Source organism: Watersipora subatra, chromosome 10, assembly GCF_963576615.1.
Source record: "Watersipora subatra chromosome 10, tzWatSuba1.1, whole genome shotgun sequence".
Taxonomy (NCBI): Eukaryota; Metazoa; Bryozoa; class Gymnolaemata; order Cheilostomatida; family Watersiporidae; genus Watersipora; species Watersipora subatra.
Window position 1 is genome coordinate 31,006,280 of NC_088717.1, and position 22,484 is coordinate 31,028,763.

General features: G+C 34.0%; 1 protein-coding gene across 4 annotated transcripts in view; it reads left to right on the forward strand.

The window, feature by feature from the left end:
• Nucleotides 1-21,827, forward strand: part of LOC137406655 (phospholipid-transporting ATPase VA-like) — a 129,846-nt gene extending 108,019 nt beyond the window's left edge. For 3 of the 4 annotated variants that reach the window (XM_068093260.1, XM_068093261.1, XM_068093262.1), the window contains 8 exons: nucleotides 914-1,211; nucleotides 3,531-3,630; nucleotides 11,939-12,090; nucleotides 14,905-15,105; nucleotides 15,547-15,627; nucleotides 19,518-19,622; nucleotides 20,685-20,872; nucleotides 21,121-21,827. In XM_068093260.1, the coding sequence (XP_067949361.1) occupies nucleotides 914-1,211; nucleotides 3,531-3,630; nucleotides 11,939-12,090; nucleotides 14,905-15,105; nucleotides 15,547-15,627; nucleotides 19,518-19,622; nucleotides 20,685-20,872; nucleotides 21,121-21,226 (1,231 nt within the window). In that variant the 3' untranslated portion in view covers nucleotides 21,227-21,827. The remainder of the gene's footprint in view (nucleotides 1-913; nucleotides 1,212-3,530; nucleotides 3,631-11,938; nucleotides 12,091-14,904; nucleotides 15,106-15,546; nucleotides 15,628-19,517; nucleotides 19,623-20,684; nucleotides 20,873-21,120) is intronic. The other variant, XR_010979932.1, reaches the window with a different exon arrangement.
• Nucleotides 21,828-22,484: the final 657 nt, after the last annotated feature.

Below are 22,484 nucleotides of genomic sequence, written 5' to 3' on the forward strand. Positions count from 1 at the left end.
TTTATTAGCAAATTTAGTTGAAAAACTTTGCGGTCTCGCTATATTTATATGACGCCAAAACTGTTTCAGTCGATAGTTTGCACAGATTATGACTCTCTCTTTCTGTCCGCTTTCATGACTTGAAAATGTTCTGTAAAACCTAGTATTTGCTCAAAAATATCAATATACTGTATATATCAATATCAATGCTATAAATATTTGTGTCAGTTAACTTTCAACAGTTAACAGTTGCATGGCTTTCTTGGTTCTCTACTGTAATGTTTGAATAGTAATGTGGGTATTATGGGTATTGATCACCAGCAGTCTTGTATTTTAATTATTATATTATTGGTATTGATTACCAGCAGTCTTGTATTTTAATTATTATATCATGAGTATTGATTATCAGCAGTCTTGTATTTTAATTATTATATTATTGGTATTGATTACCAGCAGTCTTGTATTTTAATTATTATGTTATGGGTATTGATCACCAGCAGTCTTGTGTTTTAATTATTATATTATGGGTATTGATTACCAGCAGTCTTGTATTTTAATTATTATGTTATGGGTATTGATTACCAGCAGTCTTGTATTTTAATTATTATCTTATGGGTATTAATTACCAGCAGTCTTGTATTTTAATTATTATATTATGGGTATTGATTACCAGCAGTCTTGTATTTTTCATTTTTAATTATTACTTCCATTACTACATTAAAAGAGGGTTTTGCTAAAAACACAATTCTTAACGCCTGAGATTAGTTGTCCTGAGCATAGTACATCTTGTCTTTACTTCATACCAACAAACTTCTGGTCTAATACTATTTTTACTAGACTTATATTTGGAGTAATTGATAGTTTTATTAGATGTATTATTTGGAAATTATAAAAAGCTAGCTCACGTTCATGGTTGTCCTGTTTTGAATGGCAGCTATTCATGCGGACTTCTACCTCAAGATGCTGCCATTCTCACACTCAATGTGCCTAATGCTGACGAGGTTCAGTCTGTCATAAATGGTCATCTGGAAGGAACCTCGACTCGGCGTCACCGCCGCACTCCTTCCACCATGTCTACGGCCTCTACACAAAACGTTCGAAAGTGTCTCGTCGTAGATGGGAAGACATTGGGACATATCTTCTCTAGCAACTTGGGCAAAACGTTTCTCAAACTAGCTGATGAATGCTTGTCAGTCTTGTGTTGTAGGACAACTCCTTCCCAGAAGGCTGAGGTAATTGATCTCCTTTGGTATTGTTCATTGATAGAAAAGCAGATTTTTAGGTTTAATGCATGCAGATTTTTTAGCCATTCACTCTTGTATTCATCTCCTGATTTAACTAGTCATTTGTCAATAGCTGTTAATTACTGAACGTATTATCAAACAGTAAAAAACATTTGGATAAAAGATGTTGAAAGTTTTATATTTCGTAGATTCTTCCATTTAGTAGGCCGTAGTTTTGTTACTAACTAGTTAAACTGAGGTATATCATTGCTAGTTAGTAGATTCCACCTTATTACATTTAGTGTGCCGTAGTTTTGTTACTAACTAGTTAAACTGAGGTATATCATTGCTAGTTAGTAGATTCCACCTTATTACATTTAGTATGCCGTAGTTTTGTTACTAACTAGTTAAACTGAGGTATATCATTGCTAGTTAGTAAATTCCACCTTATTACATTTAGTAGGCCGTAGTTTTGTTACTAACTAGTTAAACTGAGGTATATCATTGCTAGTTAGTAGATTCCACCTTATTACATCTAGTAGGCCGTAGTTTTGTTACTAACTAGTTAAACTGAGGTATATCATTGCTAGTTAGTAGATTCCACCTTATTACATTTAGTATGCCGTAATTTTGTTACTAACTAGTTAAACTGAGGTATATCATTGCTAGTTAGTAAATTCCACCTTATTACATTTAGTAGGCCGTAGTTTTGTTACTAACTAGTTAAACTGAGGTATATCATTGCTAGTTAGTAGATTCCACCTTATTACATTTAGTATGCCGTAGTTTTGTTACTAACTAGTTAAACTGAGGTATATCATTGCTAGTTAGTAAATTCCACCTTATTACATTTAGTAGGCCGTAGTTTTGTTACTAACTAGTTAAACTGAGGTATATCATTGCTAGTTAGTAGATTCCACCTTATTACATCTAGTAGGCCGTCGTTATGTTACTAACTAGTTGAACTGAGGTATATTGTTGCTAGTTAGTAGATTCCACCTCATTACATTTAGTAGACCGTAGTTTTGTTACTAACTAGTTAAACTGAGGTATATCATTGCTAGTTAGTAGATTCCACCTTATTACATCTAGTAGGCCGTAGTTTTGTTACTAACTAGTTAAACTGAGGTATATCATTGCTAGTTAGTAGATTCCACCTTATTAAATTTAGTAGGCCGTAGTTTTGTTACTAACTAGTTAAACTGAGGTATATCATTGCTAGTTAGTAGATTCCACCTTATTACATTTAGTAGGCCGTAGTTTTGTTACTAACTAGTTAAACTGAGGTATATCATTGCTAGTTAGTAGATTCCACCTTATTAAATTTAGTAGGCCATAGTTTTGTTACTAACTAGTTAAACTGAGGTATAACATTGCTAGTTAGTAGATTCTACCTTATTACATTTAGTAGGCCGTAGTTATGTTACTAACTAGTTGAACTGAGGTATATTGTTGCTAGTTAGTAGATTCCACCTCTTTACATTTAGTAGACCGTAGTTTTGTTACTAACTAGTTAAACTGAGGTATATCATTGCTAGTTAGTAGATTCCACCTTATTACATCTAGTAGGTCGTAGTTTTGTTACTAACTAGTTAAACTGAGGTATATCATTGCTAGTTAGTAGATTCCACCTTATTACATCTAGTAGGCCGTAGTTATGTTACTAACTAGTTAAACTGAGGTATATCATTGCTAGTTAGTAGATTCCACCTTATTACATTTAGTAGGTCGTAGTTTTGTTACTAACTAGTTAAACTGAGGTATATCATTGCTAGTTAGTAGATTCCACCTTATTACATCTAGTAGGTCGTAGTTTTGTTACTAACTAGTTAAACTGAGGTATATCATTGCTAGTTAGTAGATTCCACCTTATTACATCTAGTAGGTCGTAGTTTTGTTACTAACTAGTTAAACTGAGGTATATCATTGCTAGTTAGTAGATTCCACCTTATTACATCTAGTAGGCCGTCGTTATGTTACTAACTAGTTGAACTGAGGTATATTGTTGCTAGTTAGTAGATTCCACCTCATTACATTTAGTAGACCGTAGTTTTGTTACTAACTAGTTAAACTGAGGTTTATCATTGCTAGTTAGTAGATTCCACCTTATTACATCTAGTAGGCCGTCGTTATGTTACTAACTAGTTAAACTGAGGTATATCATTGCTAGTTAGTAGATTCCACCTTATTACATCTAGTAGACCGTAGTTTTGTTACTAACTAATTAAACTGAGGTATATCATTGCTAGTTAGTAGATTATACTTTATTACATTTAGTAGACCCTAGCTGTTTTACTACCTAATTAAACTCACATACTTTATTACTAGATAGTCGAACTTGTCAAGTCTCGCAATAAGAAGCTCACATTATCGATTGGAGATGGCGCCAATGATGTGAATATGATACGCACCGCCAATGTTGGCATCGGTATGTTAACGTTTTTAGTGCCATGTTTAAAATCCCGCATTTTGTGTAAATTATTGTTATTATTGGTCTTCTTGTTGTTCTTATTGTATCAACTGAATTGCTGCTGCTATGGTCAGCAGAGGAAGTTTTACAAATTTCGGAGTATATTTCAGCCTATCCATAATTTATGACATGACAGTCGGAGAGGTTTTTACTAAATCATGTTTCTCCATATAAAATTATGAATTGTCACACCCAAGAGAGTATGAAGTTCTAAACAAAAATATGCTGCAGTTTCTTAGTTTGACCAGATCATATGAATCTGATCAGACCAGAATCATAAGCCTTTATGATGGCCATGTTCCGGATGGTTATTTCCACACTTTGTCTAGTATTTGACTAAAACGTCTGACTTATGTCATCATCATCACACTTCAAATCCGGTTCTATGTGAATCACAGCTGTGCCTTTTTAGGGTTTATGAGTTTTTTCGTTCTCAGAGCCACAGGCAGATAACATGCAGCTCTTCTTGACACGCGCCACTTTGCACACAATGAATTTATTGTGTTCCATTTATTCCTCAGGAACCCTCAGGCACCGTTTAGAGAGGCATCGTTCTCATGAATCCGCCGTAGGCTTGATGACAATAATGATTGCGTCTGATGATGAACATGTAGCATTGAATAGACCTTCTATCTTACCATTATTTTATGCTCCCTCCCAGCCTATCTACAATTTTCTTTTCCAAGACTTTCTACTCTAGATAACTAAAAAGCTCAGACCAGCTTGTCTTTGAAAAGAGGTAGTAATGCTTGAACTCTCGAGCACTAAATCCGAAAAAAAAAACTTTCATTACCTCTTCTTCTGGACACAACTCTTTCATGTTCTCAAATATGTTACTCATAAATTTAAGTACGGAGACAGCCATGATCTAGACCAGGGGTGTCAAACTCATTTTCATTGAGAGCCACATCAGCTTAATGGCTGGCCTCTAAGGGCCAGATGTAACTTAAAATTGTAACGCAATGTAATTGAATAATGTAAAATAACTTTAACCAGTCTTTGATAATAAATAACTCTGACTTTATTATTTAAAGTTGCAAACAGAACAGTTGCACGGCAAACCATGCAGAACACTTGTTTTCGAAAAAAATCAGAAAAATTACACAATACCCATTAACACAGGCATACTTTCCGTAAAATCAAAAATTCTGAGATGCTACGAGCATGAATTTGTTTGCATACACACATTAAACCTGCAAACACTAAATAATTGCAACAGCAGCAACACAAACTCAATATGTAAGCAGCAAAAAACGAAAAATTATTTGCTATTTGCTCAAACAAAGTTAGACTTGCACCAAAAAAATTGCAAAATATTCAGTGTTTGACTAAAATTACTTATTTATTACATACAATACAAAGTTACGAATATTATTTATACATATACAGTTAGTCATGAACACAAAAATGACGGGACTATAATTTCGAATTTTTCCTTGCGAGTATTATCCTTCAAAGCATAGCAAATCTACATCCCAATATAACTCAAATCAACATGTTTCAAATAACTCAATAAACATGTTTCAAATAATAAAAATATGTTCAGTAACTCTGTTCTTGACTTTTCAGATTTCAAGGGTAGCTCTAAGAATCAATATGATCCTATCGAGATTGAATGATAACTTTAGTCTGACTACGGCTGAAAGCCTTAAAAGTGCATTTTTATTCGAGCATAACGGTTCAAATTGACAAAATTAAAAGTTAGTAAAAACTTTGAGACATTAAATATGTTTCGATTTGATTTATGCAGTCTTTCACTATTTTACCCTTTCTGAATCTGCATATTCACTTCTGGAGTTGAAAAAGAATTAATCCCGAATGATAAATTTTTAAGTGACCGCAACGATTTTCAGTTTAGCTAGGTGTTGAATTAGGTGTAGTATTTTAGTTAAAACTTTTGCCAGAGAGATCGATGAGGCATATTTGTACGTTTGTTTGATTAGCCAGAAAACGTTCTTTAGACTATTCAAATTTATTTCTATGTAAGCTTCTAAGCTCAAATTACGCCGTACCAGACTGCCAGCAGTGACACTCCAAACCTCCCCTTATGTCACTCCTACTCCACCTGCACGTTTTCCCAGAAAACACCATAGTGTCAGACTACTCTAAGATATTTTACTCACGTATCACCAGGACTCAGACAGGCATGAAAGATCTTCAAGCTGTGGCACAACACACAAAGAGCACAAGAGTGACGAGCTACGCGAACAGAGCCCTGATCCAAAATGACAAAGGTGGTGCATGCCCACGAACCCTTCCGAGCTACCGTCGAGCACCACGTGACTACTAACTCACAGTAATTAAAAAATTACGATACAGGAAATAGATAAACTTCGAAGGCAAGACAACTTGTGTTGGTGTGACTTGCAACGTTATAAGTACGGGAGTTAACTACGTCTCGTGCGACTAATTAAGCTCTCGCGGACCACATAAAAAATCCTTCGAGGCAAGGTTAAAAAATTAAATGAATTTTTATGGTAAGTTATAACTTATGAGATATCACTGATAAAAGTGACAGCATTACAATGAAGATAAAACAGACGCGTAAGAACAATAGACATGGTTTTATTGAATGCGTGAAGTATATTTGTGAAAATATTTTGACGAATAAGGTTGCATGAAAGTGTAAACAAATACCATCTACCGCAACTACGTCACATTTGAACCGTTTTGGAAAGAGAATCCGAACTACGGCGGTCTTGCGTGGCTGCGATTAACTGTTCGTTTTTGAGCTTTTAAGAGCTTGTAATCACATTCCCACATATTTTGCACCTACAACACAACAGAATAAGACATGGTGAATCTTTTGATATCAAATAACTGTAATGTGAATTTTGGTGCAAGTCAACCTTTAAAAGTTGAAGAAAGATTTGGTAAATGTAATATAAGTTAGACGTTGTTAAACCTCAATATTACGTGCAGAAAGATTGAATGAATGTAATATGAGTTAGACGTTGTTAAACCTCAATATTACGTGCAGAAAGATTTAATGAATGTAGTATGAGTTAGACGTTGTTAAACCTCAATATTACGTGCAGAAAGATTGAATGAATGTAATATGAGTTAGACGTTGTTAAACCTCAATATTACGTGCAGAAAGATTTAATGAATGTAATATGAGTTAGACATTGTTAAACCCCAATATTAAGTGAAGAAATATTTAATGAATGTAATATGAGTTAGACATTGTTAAACCCCAATATTAAGTGAAGAAAGATTTAATGAATGTAATATGAGTTAGACGTTGTTAAACCTCAATATTAAGTGAAGAAATATTTAATGAATGTAATATGAGTTAGACGTTGTTAAACCTCAATATTAAGTGAAGAAAGATTTAATGAATGTAATATGAGTTAGACGTTGTTAAACCTCAATATTACGTGCAGAAATATTTAATGAATGTAATATGAGTTAGACATTGTTAAACCCCAATATTAAGTGAAGAAATATTTAATGAATGTAATATGAGTTAGACATTGTTAAACCCCAATATTAAGTGAAGAAATATTTAATGAATGTAATATGAGTTAGACATTGTTAAACCCCAATATTAAGTGAAGAAAGATTTAATGAATGTAATATGAGTTAGACATTGTTAAACCCCAATATTAAGTGAAGAAAGATTTAATGAATGTAATATGAGTTAGACGTTGTTAAACCTCAATATTAAGTGAAGAAATATTTAATGAATGTAATATGAGTTAGACATTGTTAAACCCCAATATTAAGTGAAGAAAGATTTAATGAATGTAGTATGAGTTAGACATTGTTAAACCCCAATATTAAGTGAAGAAAGATTTAATGAATGTAATATGAGTTAGACGTTGTTAAACCTCAATATTAAGTGAAGAAATATTTAATGAATGTAATATGAGTTAGACATTGTTAAACCCCAATATTAAGTGAAGAAAGATTTAATGAATGTAGTATGAGTTAGACATTGTTAAACCCCAATATTAAGTGAAGAAAGATTTAATGAATGTAATATGAGTTAGACATTGTTAAACCCCAATATTAAGTGAAGAAAGATTTAATGAATGTAATATGAGTTAGACATTGTTAAACCCCAATATTAAGTGAAGAAAGATTTAATGAATGTAATATGAGTTAGACATTGTTAAACCCCAATATTAAGTGAAGAAAGATTTAATGAATGTAATATGAGTTAGACATTGTTAAACCCCAATATTAAGTGAAGAAATATTTAATGAATGTAATATGAGTTAGACATTGTTAAACCCCAATATTAAGTGAAGAAAGATTTAATGAATGTAATATGAGTTAGACATTGTTAAACCTCAATATTAAGTGAAGAAAGATTTAATGAATGTAATATGAGTTAGACGTTGTTAAACCTCAATATTACGTGCAGAAAGATTTAATGAATGTAATATGAGTTAGACATTGTTAAACCCCAATATTAAGTGAAGAAAGATTTAATGAATGTAATATGAGTTAGACATTGTTAAACCTCAATATTAAGTGAAGAAAGATTTAATGAATGTAATATGAGTTAGACATTGTTAAACCTCAATATTAAGTGAAGAAAGATTGAATGAATGTAATATGAGTTAGACATTGTTAAACCTCAATATTAAGTGAAGAAAGATTTAATGAATGTAATATGAGTTAGACGTTGTTAAACCTCAATATTACGTGCAGAAAGATTTAATGAATGTAATATGAGTTAGACATTGTTAAACCCCAATATTAAGTGAAGAAAGATTTAATGAATGTAATATGAGTTAGACGTTGTTAAACCTCAATATTACGTGCAGAAAGATTTAATGAATGTAATATGAGTTAGACGTTGTTAAACCTCAATATTAAGTGAAGAAAGATTTAATGAATGTAATATGAGTTAGACGTTGTTAAACCTCAATATTACGTGCAGAAATATTTAATGAATGTAATATGAGTTAGACATTGTTAAACCCCAATATTAAGTGAAGAAATATTTAATGAATGTAATATGAGTTAGACATTGTTAAACCTCAATATTAAGTGAAGAAATATTTAATGAATGTAATATGAGTTAGACGTTGTTAAACCTCAATATTAAGTGAAGAAATATTTAATGAATGTAATATGAGTTAGACATTGTTAAACCTCAATATTAAGTGAAGAAAGATTTAATGAATGTAATATGAGTTAGACATTGTTAAACCTCAATATTAAGTGAAGAAATATTTAATGAATGTAATATGAGTTAGACATTGTTAAACCTCAATATTAAGTGCAGAAAGATTTAATGAATGTAATATGAGTTAGACATTGTTAAACCCCAATATTAAGTGAAGAAATATTTAATGAATGTAATATGAGTTAGACATTGTTAAACCCCAATATTAAGTGAAGAAAGATTTAATGAATGTAATATGAGTTAGACGTTGTTAAACCTCAATATTAAGTGAAGAAATATTTAATGAATGTAATATGAGTTAGACATTGTTAAACCCCAATATTAAGTGAAGAAATATTTAATGAATGTAATATGAGTTAGACATTGTTAAACCTCAATATTAAGTGAAGAAAGATTTAATGAATGTAATATGAGTTAGACGTTGTTAAACCTCAATATTACGTGCAGAAAGATTTAATGAATGTAATATGAGTTAGACATTGTTAAACCCCAATATTAAGTGAAGAAAGATTTAATGAATGTAATATGAGTTAGACATTGTTAAACCCCAATATTAAGTGAAGAAAGATTTAATGAATGTAATATGAGTTAGACATTGTTAAACCTCAATATTAAGTGAAGAAAGATTTAATGAATGTAATATGAGTTAGACATTGTTAAACCTCAATATTAAGTGAAGAAATATTTAATGAATGTAATATGAGTTAGACATTGTTAAACCTCAATATTAAGTGAAGAAATATTTAATGAATGTAATATGAGTTAGACATTGTTAAACCCCAATATTAAGTGAAGAAAGATTTAATGAATGTAATATGAGTTAGACATTGTTAAACCCCAATATTAAGTGAAGAAAGATTTAATGAATGTAATATGAGTTAGACGTTGTTAAACCTCAATATTAAGTGAAGAAATATTTAATGAATGTAATATGAGTTAGACATTGTTAAACCCCAATATTAAGTGAAGAAAGATTTAATGAATGTAATATGAGTTAGACGTTGTTAAACCCCAATATTAAGTGAAGAAAGATTTAATGAATGTAATATGAGTTAGACGTTGTTAAACCCCAATATTACGTGCAGAAATATTTAATGAATGTAATATGAGTTAGACATTGTTAAACCCCAATATTAAGTGAAGAAAGATTTAATGAATGTAATATGAGTTAGACGTTGTTAAACCCCAATATTAAGTGAAGAAAGATTTAATGAATGTAATATGAGTTAGACATTGTTAAACCTCAATATTAAGTGAAGAAATATTTAATGAATGTAATATGAGTTAGACATTGTTAAACCCCAATATTAAGTGAAGAAAGATTTAATGAATGTAATATGAGTTAGACGTTGTTAAACCTCAATATTAAGTGAAGAAATATTTAATGAATGTAATATGAGTTAGACGTTGATAGAAAGCTGTTATAGATTCAAGGAGTTTTGCTAAACAATCGACTTTGCTAGAAGATAATGCTTACTGAGAACTGTTGGTCCAAATGTTGTGAAATTTTAAACATGCATGCTTGAATATTTGTATAAGAAGCATACAAAAATTTTCAGCTTAACTCTTACGTTTCCAAAATTACTATGAAACCCATATTTTACATACATGTCCTTTCATAGAAAATAATTGTATCTGCATATTTCGCTTCCCAATCTGTCAGTTATAAATATCTTTTTTACTTTCAAAAACCCCATAGTTAGTAGAAATATGGTTTTGTTGAAGTATCACGCAACATCCCGGCTGCCTTATTTAATTGCAACCCCTTTTTCAGAAAGCTCATTTTACATTTTCAATTTTACTGCTCGTAGTTTTAATCAATCTCCTTCAGAAAAAAAAATTACAAAACTCATCCTGTAAATTATCCTGGTGTAGACTCTTTATTTCCTGTAAATCATTCTGGTGTAGACTGTATATTTCCTGTAAATCATCCTGGTGTAGACTGTTTATTCCCTGTAAATCATCCTGGTGTAGACTGTATATTTCCTGTAAATCATCCTGGTGTAGACTGTATATTTCCTGTAAATCATCTTGGTGTAGACTGTTTATTCCCTGTAAATCATCCTGGTGTAGACTCTTTATTTCCTGTAAATCATCCTGATGTAGGCTGTTTATTTCCTCAAACGGTTGTCTTAGTTTTGTTTATAATATCTCTTTAGATGACAAGTCTGAAGAGACCCATCTTTTAGTCTATTTTTATTGATTGTTTATGATATAATGTTTGTTTCTCACGACTGTCTAGTTTTGCTTTCCTTTAGATTGAGTACGCTAAAGAGATTATTCAGTGGTAAAATTTTAAAAATTTGTGGCAGTATCAACAAAATAATTGTTACAATAGTTGAATGATTTGAGAAATCTTGCCATTATTTGTGATTTGTTGCACTAATACTCATTCAATGGTCACATTGACATGATGGGGTATTTCATGATATCCCATCATTTACGTAAGTTGCACTTCATAGCTCCGGAACTACTATTTTGAAAGCAGTAAATTTTACATTATCTGAAAGCCAAGAAAGTAGTGCATCATTTAACTAAAAAAAATTCATAATGGGAGCAAATGTGCATGTGTAGTGGCATCAAACAACTCTAAATGTTAAGTTATTATTCATGGACATGCCCATATGTGAAATGTTGTGTGGTTGTATAGGTGAAATGTTGCGTGGTTGTATATGTGAATTGTTGTATGGTTGTGTATGTGAAATGTATGGTTGTATATGTGAACTTTTGTATGGTTGTATACATGTATGTGAAATGTTGTGTGGTAGTATGTGAAATGTTGTATGGTTGTATATGTGAAATGTTGTATGTTTGTATATGTGAAATGTTGTATGGTTGTATATATGTGAAATGTTGTATGGTTGTATATATGTGAAATATTGTATGATCGAATATGTAAAATGTTGTATGGTTGTATAGGTGAAATGTTGTATGGTTGTATATGTGAAATGTTGTGTGGTTGTATATGTGAATTGTTGTGTGGTTGTATATGTGAATTGTTGTGTGGTTGTATATGTGAATTGTTCTGTGGTTGTATATGTGAAATGTGTGTGCTTGTATATGTGAATTGTTGTATGGTGAAATGGTTCATCTAATAATATTCACTGAATCAAATTTTTGCAGGCATTGAAGGCGTGGAGGGAAAGCAAGCCTCAATGGCTGCAGACTTTTCTATTGGTCGATTCAAGCATTTGGTGCGACTTCTTTTTGTGCATGGTCACTGGTCGTATGACAGACTCGCAGTTATGACACTGTATAACTTCTTCAAAAACTCTGTAAGCTTTCCTGTCTGTTCCTGCCTATTCTTGTTTGAGACATTCCCAAAACCTATTAACTCGATATTAAACATTAAGTTTTAAGTAGTAGTATTATTTACATAATTGAATTTTCTTCAAGATATGTCATTTTGATGTCAATATTGATGTCAAAATATTACATACAACGAGCACTGTAATAATATGCCCATCAACTAAGGTAGTCCTAGTCCAAACACCTGAAGTCTCATCCACTCATAAGTGTCATCCACTCTAAGTGTCATCCACTCTAAGTGTCATCCACTCTAAGTGTCATCCACTCTAAGTGTCATCCACTCTAAGTGTCATCCACTCTAAGTGTCATTCACTCTAAGTGTCATCCGCTCTAAGTGTCATCCGCTCCAAGTGTCATCCGTTCTAAGTGTCATCTACTCTAAGTGTCATCTACTCTAAGTGTCATCCGCTCTAAGTGTCATCCACTCTAAGTGTCATTCACTCTAAGTGTCATCCACTCTAAGTGTCATTCACTCTAAGTGTCATCCGCTCTAAGTGTCATCCGCTCTAAGTGTCATCCACTTTAAGTGTCATCCGCTCTAAGTGTCATCCGCTCTAAGTGTCATCTACTCTAAGTGTCATCTACTCTAAGTGTCATCTACTCTAAGTGTCATCCGCTCTAAGTGCCATCCACGCTCTAAGTGTCATTCACTCTAAGTGTCATCAAGCGAGTATTGCCATTTCTTGGTGAACCATCATTTCATGAAAACACGATATCCGAAAGTTAGTGAGGTGTTCGCTCTAGAATCCCTGTTTGTTTAGTATGTCACCTGTCAACACATTATCTGTCTTATTCAACCTTTCCCATCGTCTCCGAGCAATGTTTTTTTTGTGGTTGGTTTGTTTTTGTCATCTCTATGTAGAGATGATGCCACGCAATTTTTATAAAGTCAAGGTCTTTTGACTGTCCTCTGGTGACTGTGGAGATCATTGTAGAACTCTGGTGACTGTGGAGGTCATTGTAGAACCCTGGTGACTGTGGAAGTCATTGTAGAACTCTAGTGAATGTGCAAGCAAGTCTGATAGATTTTTGCCTATTGCTCAAAGCTACCTTTTCAGTGTGTAACCTCTGCTTGTGCAGGCGTATTATCTCTGCACTCAGGCGTGCTATCTCTGCACTCATTATCTCTGCACAGAACAGACTTTCTTATCATCACTCAGAAGATACTTGTTTGTTGCCAACACACATTATAGATCGTTAGCTTTTTCCTTAATATTTCTTCGCATCAGGTTTTAGATCAAAGCTTTGATCATGTCTTAAGTTAGCTTTGTGACAGGATGGTTAACATAATGCTCTTTGTTTTCTGATATATACACTGGGTTTTCAAGCCTCAAATGGATTTGGAGTTGACTTCTGCCTACGAATTAGCACATTAATATTTCAGCGATTCCAAGTTGCACCTTTTCAAGTTTTTCAAGATTAACGATGTACTCCTCAAAAGAGAACTTGTTAAAGTAGACTCGCGTTTGTGTCATGGTCTCTTTTCAACTCATGATTCGCACAATTGTTGCACTAACTCAGCCAGGATACCTAACTAGAATTTTGTTGCGAACAATTGCGAAACAATTTTGTTGCGAACAATCACAATTGCGAACTGAAATGGTATAGAATCCATTCAGGTTTACCGTTTCTAGGATTTAGAGTGGAAGAAACTCCAAGCCCATTCGAATAATGGAAATCCAGTAATTATTTTTATCTGCTCTGATCTGCACTTGTCTTATCACGTCGAACTTGGTTTAAACTGCTCAATAGGAATACAGAGGAACCTCGGTTCTCGAACGCTTCGGTTCTCGAACGCTTCGGTTCTCGAACGCTTCGGTTCTTGACCAATTCAGTTTTTGACCAAATAATTTTAGATTTGTTCGTCTCGGATCTCGAACATAAGTTAGGTTCTCAACCAAACCGGAGCATACGCATTAGAATCAATCATTCGGAAGAGCTCTGGAAACAGCATGGAAACACTCGTTAACAAAGGAACAAGCAAGTTACACTTCATAATTTCTTTGCAAAATACGAAGAAACCATATGGGATGACGTTCCTCTATCGAAAAGATTTGCTCGGGAGACCACTCTTTCAGTCGAGTTACCATTAATTCTCTTTCAAAGGTGTGAAGTAAACGTCCTGTTGCTGTTTATGTTCTTTTTCACACGATTTTCGATGTAACTGATCTGTTGTATTTTTTGCTGTTTCGTTATTAACTTTTGCATATTTTTGTATTGTATCTTTACCTAGACTTTTTTCGATGTTTTAAGAGCAAAAAAACATGAACTGTTTACTTGTGTTTTCATTTTTCATCATCATAGATAAAAAATCTTTAATTAAAATTAAACACGATATATATCTACCCGTTTTTATTTATATTATGTAGTATACATTACAGTTGTTGGTGTAAAATGTTAAAAAAATACTTTACCTAAGTTGTTTTCTCGACTTGGAACGGATTAAAATTAACATACATAATTTCTAACGGGAATAATTGTTTCGGATCTCGAACAACTCGGTTTTCGAAAAACTTTCTGGAACGGATTATGTTCAAGAACCGAGGTTCGACTGTACCTCACAGTCTAAGTATCTGTTGAGTTTGTCTTTCAAGAGATTCGTTAGTATGGTCATTCAGTTGAAGCTATGCAATGACAACTCACTCCTTTCTCCCAACTTCCCCATCCCCCACCCTCTTCTCTATTCTATGCTCTCCCTCTCTAAAGATCTAGAAATTTGTGTAGTTAAAATTGATATATCAATGTTTTGTAGGCAACTTTAGTCTCACATAAATTTGTAGAATCTAATATTTGTGCTCTTCTGGTACCAAATCTACTGCATGTTCTCGGGTCAAAGCCATATCGACCAGATGTATCTCATAACCTTTGCCCTCCTCTTCACTAGTCTACCTCCTATCATTGTCGGCATTCTTGATCAGGATCTGCCCGAAAATGTACTTATGTCGAACCCAAATCTATACAAGCAAGGGCCTATGAATCAGGTACATGCCCTACTCATCTGCTTCTTAATTTGTCTATTGCCTAACAAAGACAATTGCTAGAGAATAGTTAAGCAAATGTTAACAAAGATGAGACAATTTGGTACCGGTAGATGTCATGTCCTTTTTGATATCCTGAATTGCTTACTTAAATATTTCCAGCTGATGGATATTTAGGGATGAAGTAGGCTGCTTTGGGCATTATTTGACATTAGGGTTCATTTTACTTCTAGCTGGCTACCAATTTAGATGTGATTCATTATTTTCGTCTTTGGAAAATTATTTGCTTCTAATTTTGAGAAAGCTTGCAGTATTCATGCAAAAGTACCTTTGTGATGTTATATGCAGTAGCTGTGTATTCGTTTGCGAATTGTCATTTTGTTTAGGGACTCTTTCAATCTATTCTATGCAAATTCATTCAAGGTTTTAATTTTTGTTTTTCAGCTATACCATAGATATTCCTACTGGCTACATATAATAGACTCATTATATCAAAGCCTTGTCATATTCTTCATCTCTTATGCTGTGAGTATTTCACTTATGCTAAGATCAAAATGTCGTTAATGACACACTGGGGTTATTGCTGTTTTTGTATTTGGCTAGAAGCCTAAACAATTACAAACCTAAGCTATACATGAACTTGCTCTCTTTGCTTACACGTTACACAGGCATCAGTTGCATGGATTTTAGGCAGTTGGTCAGGTGTTTAATCAGTTTATGTCTCTCAGTGTCTGTTATCATAGCTTCAGGTGTTTAATCAGTTTATGTCTCTCAATGTCTGTTATCATAGCTTCAGGTGTTTAATCAGTTCATGTCTCTCAGTGTGTGTTATCATAGCCTCAGGTGTTTAATCAGTTCATGTCTCTCAGTGTCTGTTATCATAGCCTGAGGTGTTTAACCAGTTGATGTCTCTCAATATGTATTCTCATAGCCTCAGGTATTTAACCAGTTTGTCTCTCAATATGTATTATCATAGCCTTAGGTGTTTAACCAGTTTATGTCTCTCAGTGTCTGTTATCATAGCCTTAGGTGTTTAAGCAGTTTATGTCTCTCAATATGTGGTATGTACCTGTTTATAACCAATAGTATGTACCTAAAACTATGTACCTGTTTATAACCAATAGTATGTAACTAAACATATTTACATTAAAGGTTGGCTTGCAACAAAATTCCCATTACAGTTATTTGGTATCAAAAGATTCACCATGTCTTACTCTGTTGCTTTTTAAGTGCCAAATATGTGGAAATGTGATTACAAGCTCTTAAAAGCTCAAAAACGAAAAGTTGCCGTAGATTAGAATCTCTTTATTTCGATGACGTAACCACAAAATTTGGTTATCGTCTTGTCACATATATTCTCACGTGAATTGAAAGGCCAATACAAGCTCAATATAAAACTTAACGTAGTACTAGTTTATGACAAACACTTCCGGTTTTCCCGAAGACCCCGTATCAAATATAGATGCTCGCTACTTTACAGTTTTGTTTCGGCTTGATCTAATCGTCAAGTCGTAATCTGATCATGTAACCCAATACTTCGCAAATAATTTTTGCAGCACTTTTCGATTATCACATGTAACCAACAGGCTTGTCTTGATTATCAGACAATGATATGTACTCCTTCGAGGCGAGGTTAAAAAATTAAATGAATTTTTACTGTAAGTTACAAGATATCAGTGCTAAGAGTGACAGCATTACAATGACGATAAAATAGACGCGTAATATCAATAGACATAGTTTTATTGAATGCGTGAAGTATATTTGTGAAAATATTTCGACTATTAAGGTTGCATGAAAGTGTAAACAGAAACCATCTCTCGCAACTACATCACATTTGAGCCGTTTTGGAAAGGGAATCCAAACTACAGCGGTCTCATGTGGCAGCGATTTTCTGTTCGTTTTTGAGCTTTTAAGAGCTTGTAATCACCTTTCCACATATTTTGCACTCACAACATAACAGAGTAAAGGTCCGGCCACACGTAACGAATTGTTTGTTCAATCTGACCGAATCCACGAATTTCACAGAATTCACAGATTTATTCTGCCGAATATCATAGATTCGTCTGAGCTGTGCATGCACACCGAATTCGTTAACGAAACGCTTTTAATTGGCTAACCAATTTTTTAGCGAGCACGGTTCTAGTAGCTTTGACAAGTGGTATAGTCCAAGACACGTACGACGACCCACAATAAAAGTATGACCGCGATATGATTTGATACATACGATGCAACGGCCTATATGCGCTATTGTTGGTTCTCTCTCGTTGGTTCACCATGACAGGAACTTCTCATCGTGTATCCAGAATTTTCTTTTAGATATTTTAGAAGTTATGAATTATTTCTTTTTCAATAATAATAATTTCTTTTTATGCAGCAAAAGCTCCGTCGCAAAAACAGTCGCTATCTCTAGCGCATATAGGCAGTTGCATCGTATGTATCAAGTCATATCGCGGTGATACTTTTATTGTGTGTCGTCGTACGTGTCTTGGACTATATCACTTGTCAAAGCTAATAGAATCGTGCTCGCTAAAAAAATTGGTTAGCCCATTAAACGCGTTTCGGTAACGAATTCGGTGTGCATGCTCAGACGAATCTATAATATTCGGCAGAATAGATCTGTGAATTCTGTGAAATTCGTGGATTCGGTCAGATTGAATGAATAATTCGTTACGTGTGGCCGGACCTTAAGACATGGTGAATCTTTTCATATCAAATAATGGTAATGTGAATTTTGTTGCAATTCAAACTTTAAAGAATAACTGCCGTGAACAGCTTTCACTGTTTTTTCATGGGTAGATCAGACTCGCTGATTTTGATTTTGTACTTAAATTGAAGATTGGTCCATTAACTTTCAAAGTCATTTTTCTTTTTGAAGGCTTTTTACAGCAATTCAATATCAGTGTCGCAATCGGCACAACAAGACCCGCCCATAAATATGTGACTTAGCTTAGCTTCTCAGGAACGGAAGTTGGGGATGCTTATTTTGAGCTAGAATTATACTGATGGGTGCCTTAAAACCCATTATTTTTCAAATTCAGCCTTCAAAATAATCTCAGTCTTTTTTGGAAGGTAGATAAGCTGTTTAACATTGCTTGTAGTTTGTTAAAGGGTGATTAATAGGTTTATCGAGGAGAAAAAATTAGCTCAAAGAAGCGCGACATTGTCACAAGCTAGCGTTGTTATATGGGTCAATTGTAAGCTAGGTTACGCCACAATATTAACGATATAGCCAATGCCTTCAACATGACATCGGTTTCGAGAAAAATTGCAAATTAATCTCGAAACTGTTTGCAAATTTTTTGTTGAGGCAATAAATATAAAAAATAGTGTAACCATATTGATCAGCGTAGTTGGTTTTCTATTTGAATTTTTTCATTTAGGGATTGTGGCAGTTGTTGTTTAATAACGGTTATGCCAATGTCATTACAGTGTCAATGGTTTTTTAATGCTTTTCCATCGACAATAAGGGATTGTCTCAGCAATTTTAAACTCTTTTTTCCTTCAAAACCTGTTTGGCATTTCTGCGGTTTAAGCATTGCCTTAGTTTAAGCATAGCCTTAAGCCGGGTTCCCATATACGTCGCAAAGCATCGGCGACACACCGCAGGCTATTAGCGATGAAATGGGAACGTAGGCGCCGAGGATCGCCGGTAGTTGCCGGCGGCATCGCAATAGTTTAGCGCAGTTCAAATTTCGCAAACGGCCGCAGGCAAAACCTTCCCGAAATGCACTGTACGGGTAAAGGTCACCATTGTAAGAACAGCATGGCGAGGGAACATTTTATTTGATTACGCAATTATGTTTATGATATTAATAACGATGTGGCTTTTATGTGAACATTAAACTGCGCCGAGCACCGCAAGTGTTTTGCTTCGCGATATTACCGCCGGTGCTTTGCGACGTATATGGGAACCAGGCTTAAGTTTGAGCATAGTCTTAGTTTAAGCATAGCCTTAGTTCAAGCATAGCCTTAGTTCAAGCATAGCCTTAGTTTTTAAAGCAAAACCTTAGTTTGAGCATAGCCTTAGTTTAAGCATAGCCTTACTTTAAGCATAGCCTTAGTTCATGCATAGCCTTAGTTCATGCATAGCCTTAGTTTGAGCATAGCCTTAGTTTGAGCATAGCCTTAGTTCAAACATAGCCTTAGCTCGAGCATAGCGTTAGTTAAAGCATAGCCTTAGTTCAAGCATAGTCATAGTTTTGAAAGCGTAACCTTAGGAAATAGAACCTTGACTAAGATGAATAATAGGAAGTTACACACTAGGTTGCCGAAAGTTCAATGTTTTTCCTACAAAGTTGGGTTTTCCTGAATTGAAGTTTTATAATGCAAAATTGTTGAAGGTTCTCTTAGTAAACTATTGTAGCATATGTAGCCGACTCGTTGTAATAATATTCATTATTTGCTGTTTTTCTTAGCATTTTGTCAACTCTGATGTTGGTATCTGGAGTTTTGGCACTATTCAGACAGCTACAATATTGGTCTCACAGCTTATCATACTTGGCTTTGATACAAGGATGTGGGTGAGTGCATAAAATGCTGCTATTATGTTCTATTTGTTTTATCTATATAAGACTAGGTACCCTTTAGTTACCTAGTGTAAATAAGACTAGGTACCTTTTACTTACCTATATAAGACTAGGTACCCTTGACTTACCTACATGTATATAAGACTAGGTACCCTTAACTTACATATACATGTATAAGACTTGGTACCCTTAACTTACCTATATAAGACTAGGTACCCTTAACTTACATATATAAGACTAGGTACCCTTGACTTACATATATAAGACTAGGTACCCTTTACTTACCTAGTGTAAATAAGACTAGGTACCTTTTACTTACCTATATAAGACTAGGTACCCTTAACTTACCTATATAAGACTTGGTACCCTTAACTTACCTATATAAGACTAGGTACCCTTAACTTACATATATAAGACTAGGTACCCTTGACTTACATATATAAGACTAGGTACCCTTTACTTACCTAGTGTAAATAAGACTAGGTACCTTTTACTTACCTATATAAGACTAGGTACCCTTGACTTGCCTATATAAGACTAGGTACCCTTAACTTACATATATAAGAATAGGTACCCTTAACTTACCTATATAAGGCTTGGTACCCTTAACTTACCTACATAAGGCTTGGTATCCTTAACGTACCTATATAAGACTAGGTACCCTTCACTTACCTATATAAGGCTTGGTACCCTTAACTTACCTATATAAGACTTGGTACCCTTAACTTACCTATATAAGGCTTGGTACCCTTAACGTACCTATATAAGACTAGGTACCCTTCACTTACCTATATAAGACTTGGTACCCTTAACTTACCTATATAAGACTAGGTACCCTTAACGTACCTATATAAGACTAGGTACCCTTCACTTACCTATATAAGACTTGGTACCCTTAACTTACCTATATAAGACTAGGTACCCTTCACTTACCTATATAAGACTAGTGTTCCTAAATATTGAAAGGCAAAGTAAGAGGGCCAAAACTGTCTTGTTAATTTATTTATGTGAACACTTTCAGTCATTTCTTCAATGGTTTGCAATGTCGTGTTGCAGCATTGGATATACATTGGCTCTAATGTGGCAAGCGTTCTCGCTTTCATGCTATTCGCAACTTGTATTGGTATATTCTGCTATACATGCAGTGATCCTTCCAATCCATATGGTGTCACTCAGTATGTAGCAAGTATTGCCTCTAGCTGGATTCTCGTCTTTATAACTGTCCTTATCGCCGTCCTTCCAAGGTAAGAAAAACCTTAATTTGTGTGGAGGCCATTTGCAGCCTCAGAAACTGCTGTAGCACTGCTTCCATAATAAGCATTTGTTTGCCAATCTGACGTTCTGTGTCTGTGTAGCTGTCAGCTTTTGACTTCATGCATATAGCCTCGCCAATTGTATGGACTGATTGCAAACCATGTTTATCCGATTTAGAGGGCAGCATGTCTCGAAATACGCTGTGTTTTGTGTGTCTACCAACTGACCAATCTTTTAGGATGGTATGCATTGTGATGGCCAACTCTCTCTATCCCACCGATGTTATTCACACAAGATCTCTTCTCAAAAAACCAAGGCTAGACATTAGAATTCAAAGTATTTAGTTCTTTCTAGTCTTAATGTTTTTTGAGCATGTTCTTTCAAATCTTATATCCTTTTGCAGTTTTATCACACCCCATAATGTGTCCAATGTGGTTTCCCTGTCAAATTTGTTCTATAGAGTATCAATTTGATACCGCTTGCTCAAGCCAATCTATCAAGCAGTATCTTTCATTGGTACCAAGTGCCATAAGCAAACTATGGCTACTCTAATTTTACTTTTATGTTGGTCCCAGGAATTTGTTTATTATTTGCAACATTTTTTTTTCAGTTTTAAGGGAATTTTTTTCTTACTTATATTCCTGCCTATATTCTTATATTCTTGCAAAAATAGAAAAGCGTAAGATAATGAAATGTAATTTTCATCTACAGGACTGTTTTTTCCGCCAGATCACTTTATGGTTTATAGTTCACTCTATATGTTGTGGTTTGCCACCGTGAACTTGTCACATTCTTGCCTATGTTGTTTTTTGTATATTATTTCTAAAAGTCACCTATACTTATTTTTAATCCCATATTGCGTATAGGTGTATATTTTTTTAATTACCTATGCAAGCAAATGGGTGAGAACTGGACAAATGAAATATAGATTTCATATAAGGCGGAGTCTAACAATAATAAGTATAAGGCAGAGTCTAACAATAATAAGTATAAGGCAGAGTCTAACAATAATAAGTACAAGGCAGAGTCTAACAATAATAAGTATAAGGCAGAGTCTAACAATAATAAGTACAAGGCAGAGTCTAACAATAATAAGTATAAGGCAGAGTCTAACAATAATAAGTACAAGGCAGAGTCTAACAATAATAAGTATAAGGCAGAGTCTAACAATAATAAGTGCAAGGCGGAGTCTAACAATAATAAGTACAAGGCGGAGTCTAACAATAATAAGTACAAGGCAGAGTCTAACAATAATAAGTATAAGGCAGAGTCTAACAATAATAAGTATAAGGCAGAGTCTAACAATAATAAGTACAAGGCAGAGTCTAACAATAATAAGTATAAGGCAGAGTCTAACAATAATAAGTACAAGGCAGAGTCTAACAATAATAAGTATAAGGCAGAGTCTAACAATAATAAGTGCAAGGCAGAGTCTAACAATAATAAGTATAAGGCAGAGTCTAACAATAATAAGTGCAAGGCGGAGTCTAACAATAATAAGTGCAAGGCGGAGTCTAACAATAATAAGTACAAGGCAGAGTCTAACAATAATAAGTATAAGGCAGAGTCTAACAATAATAAGTATAAGGCAGAGTCTAACAA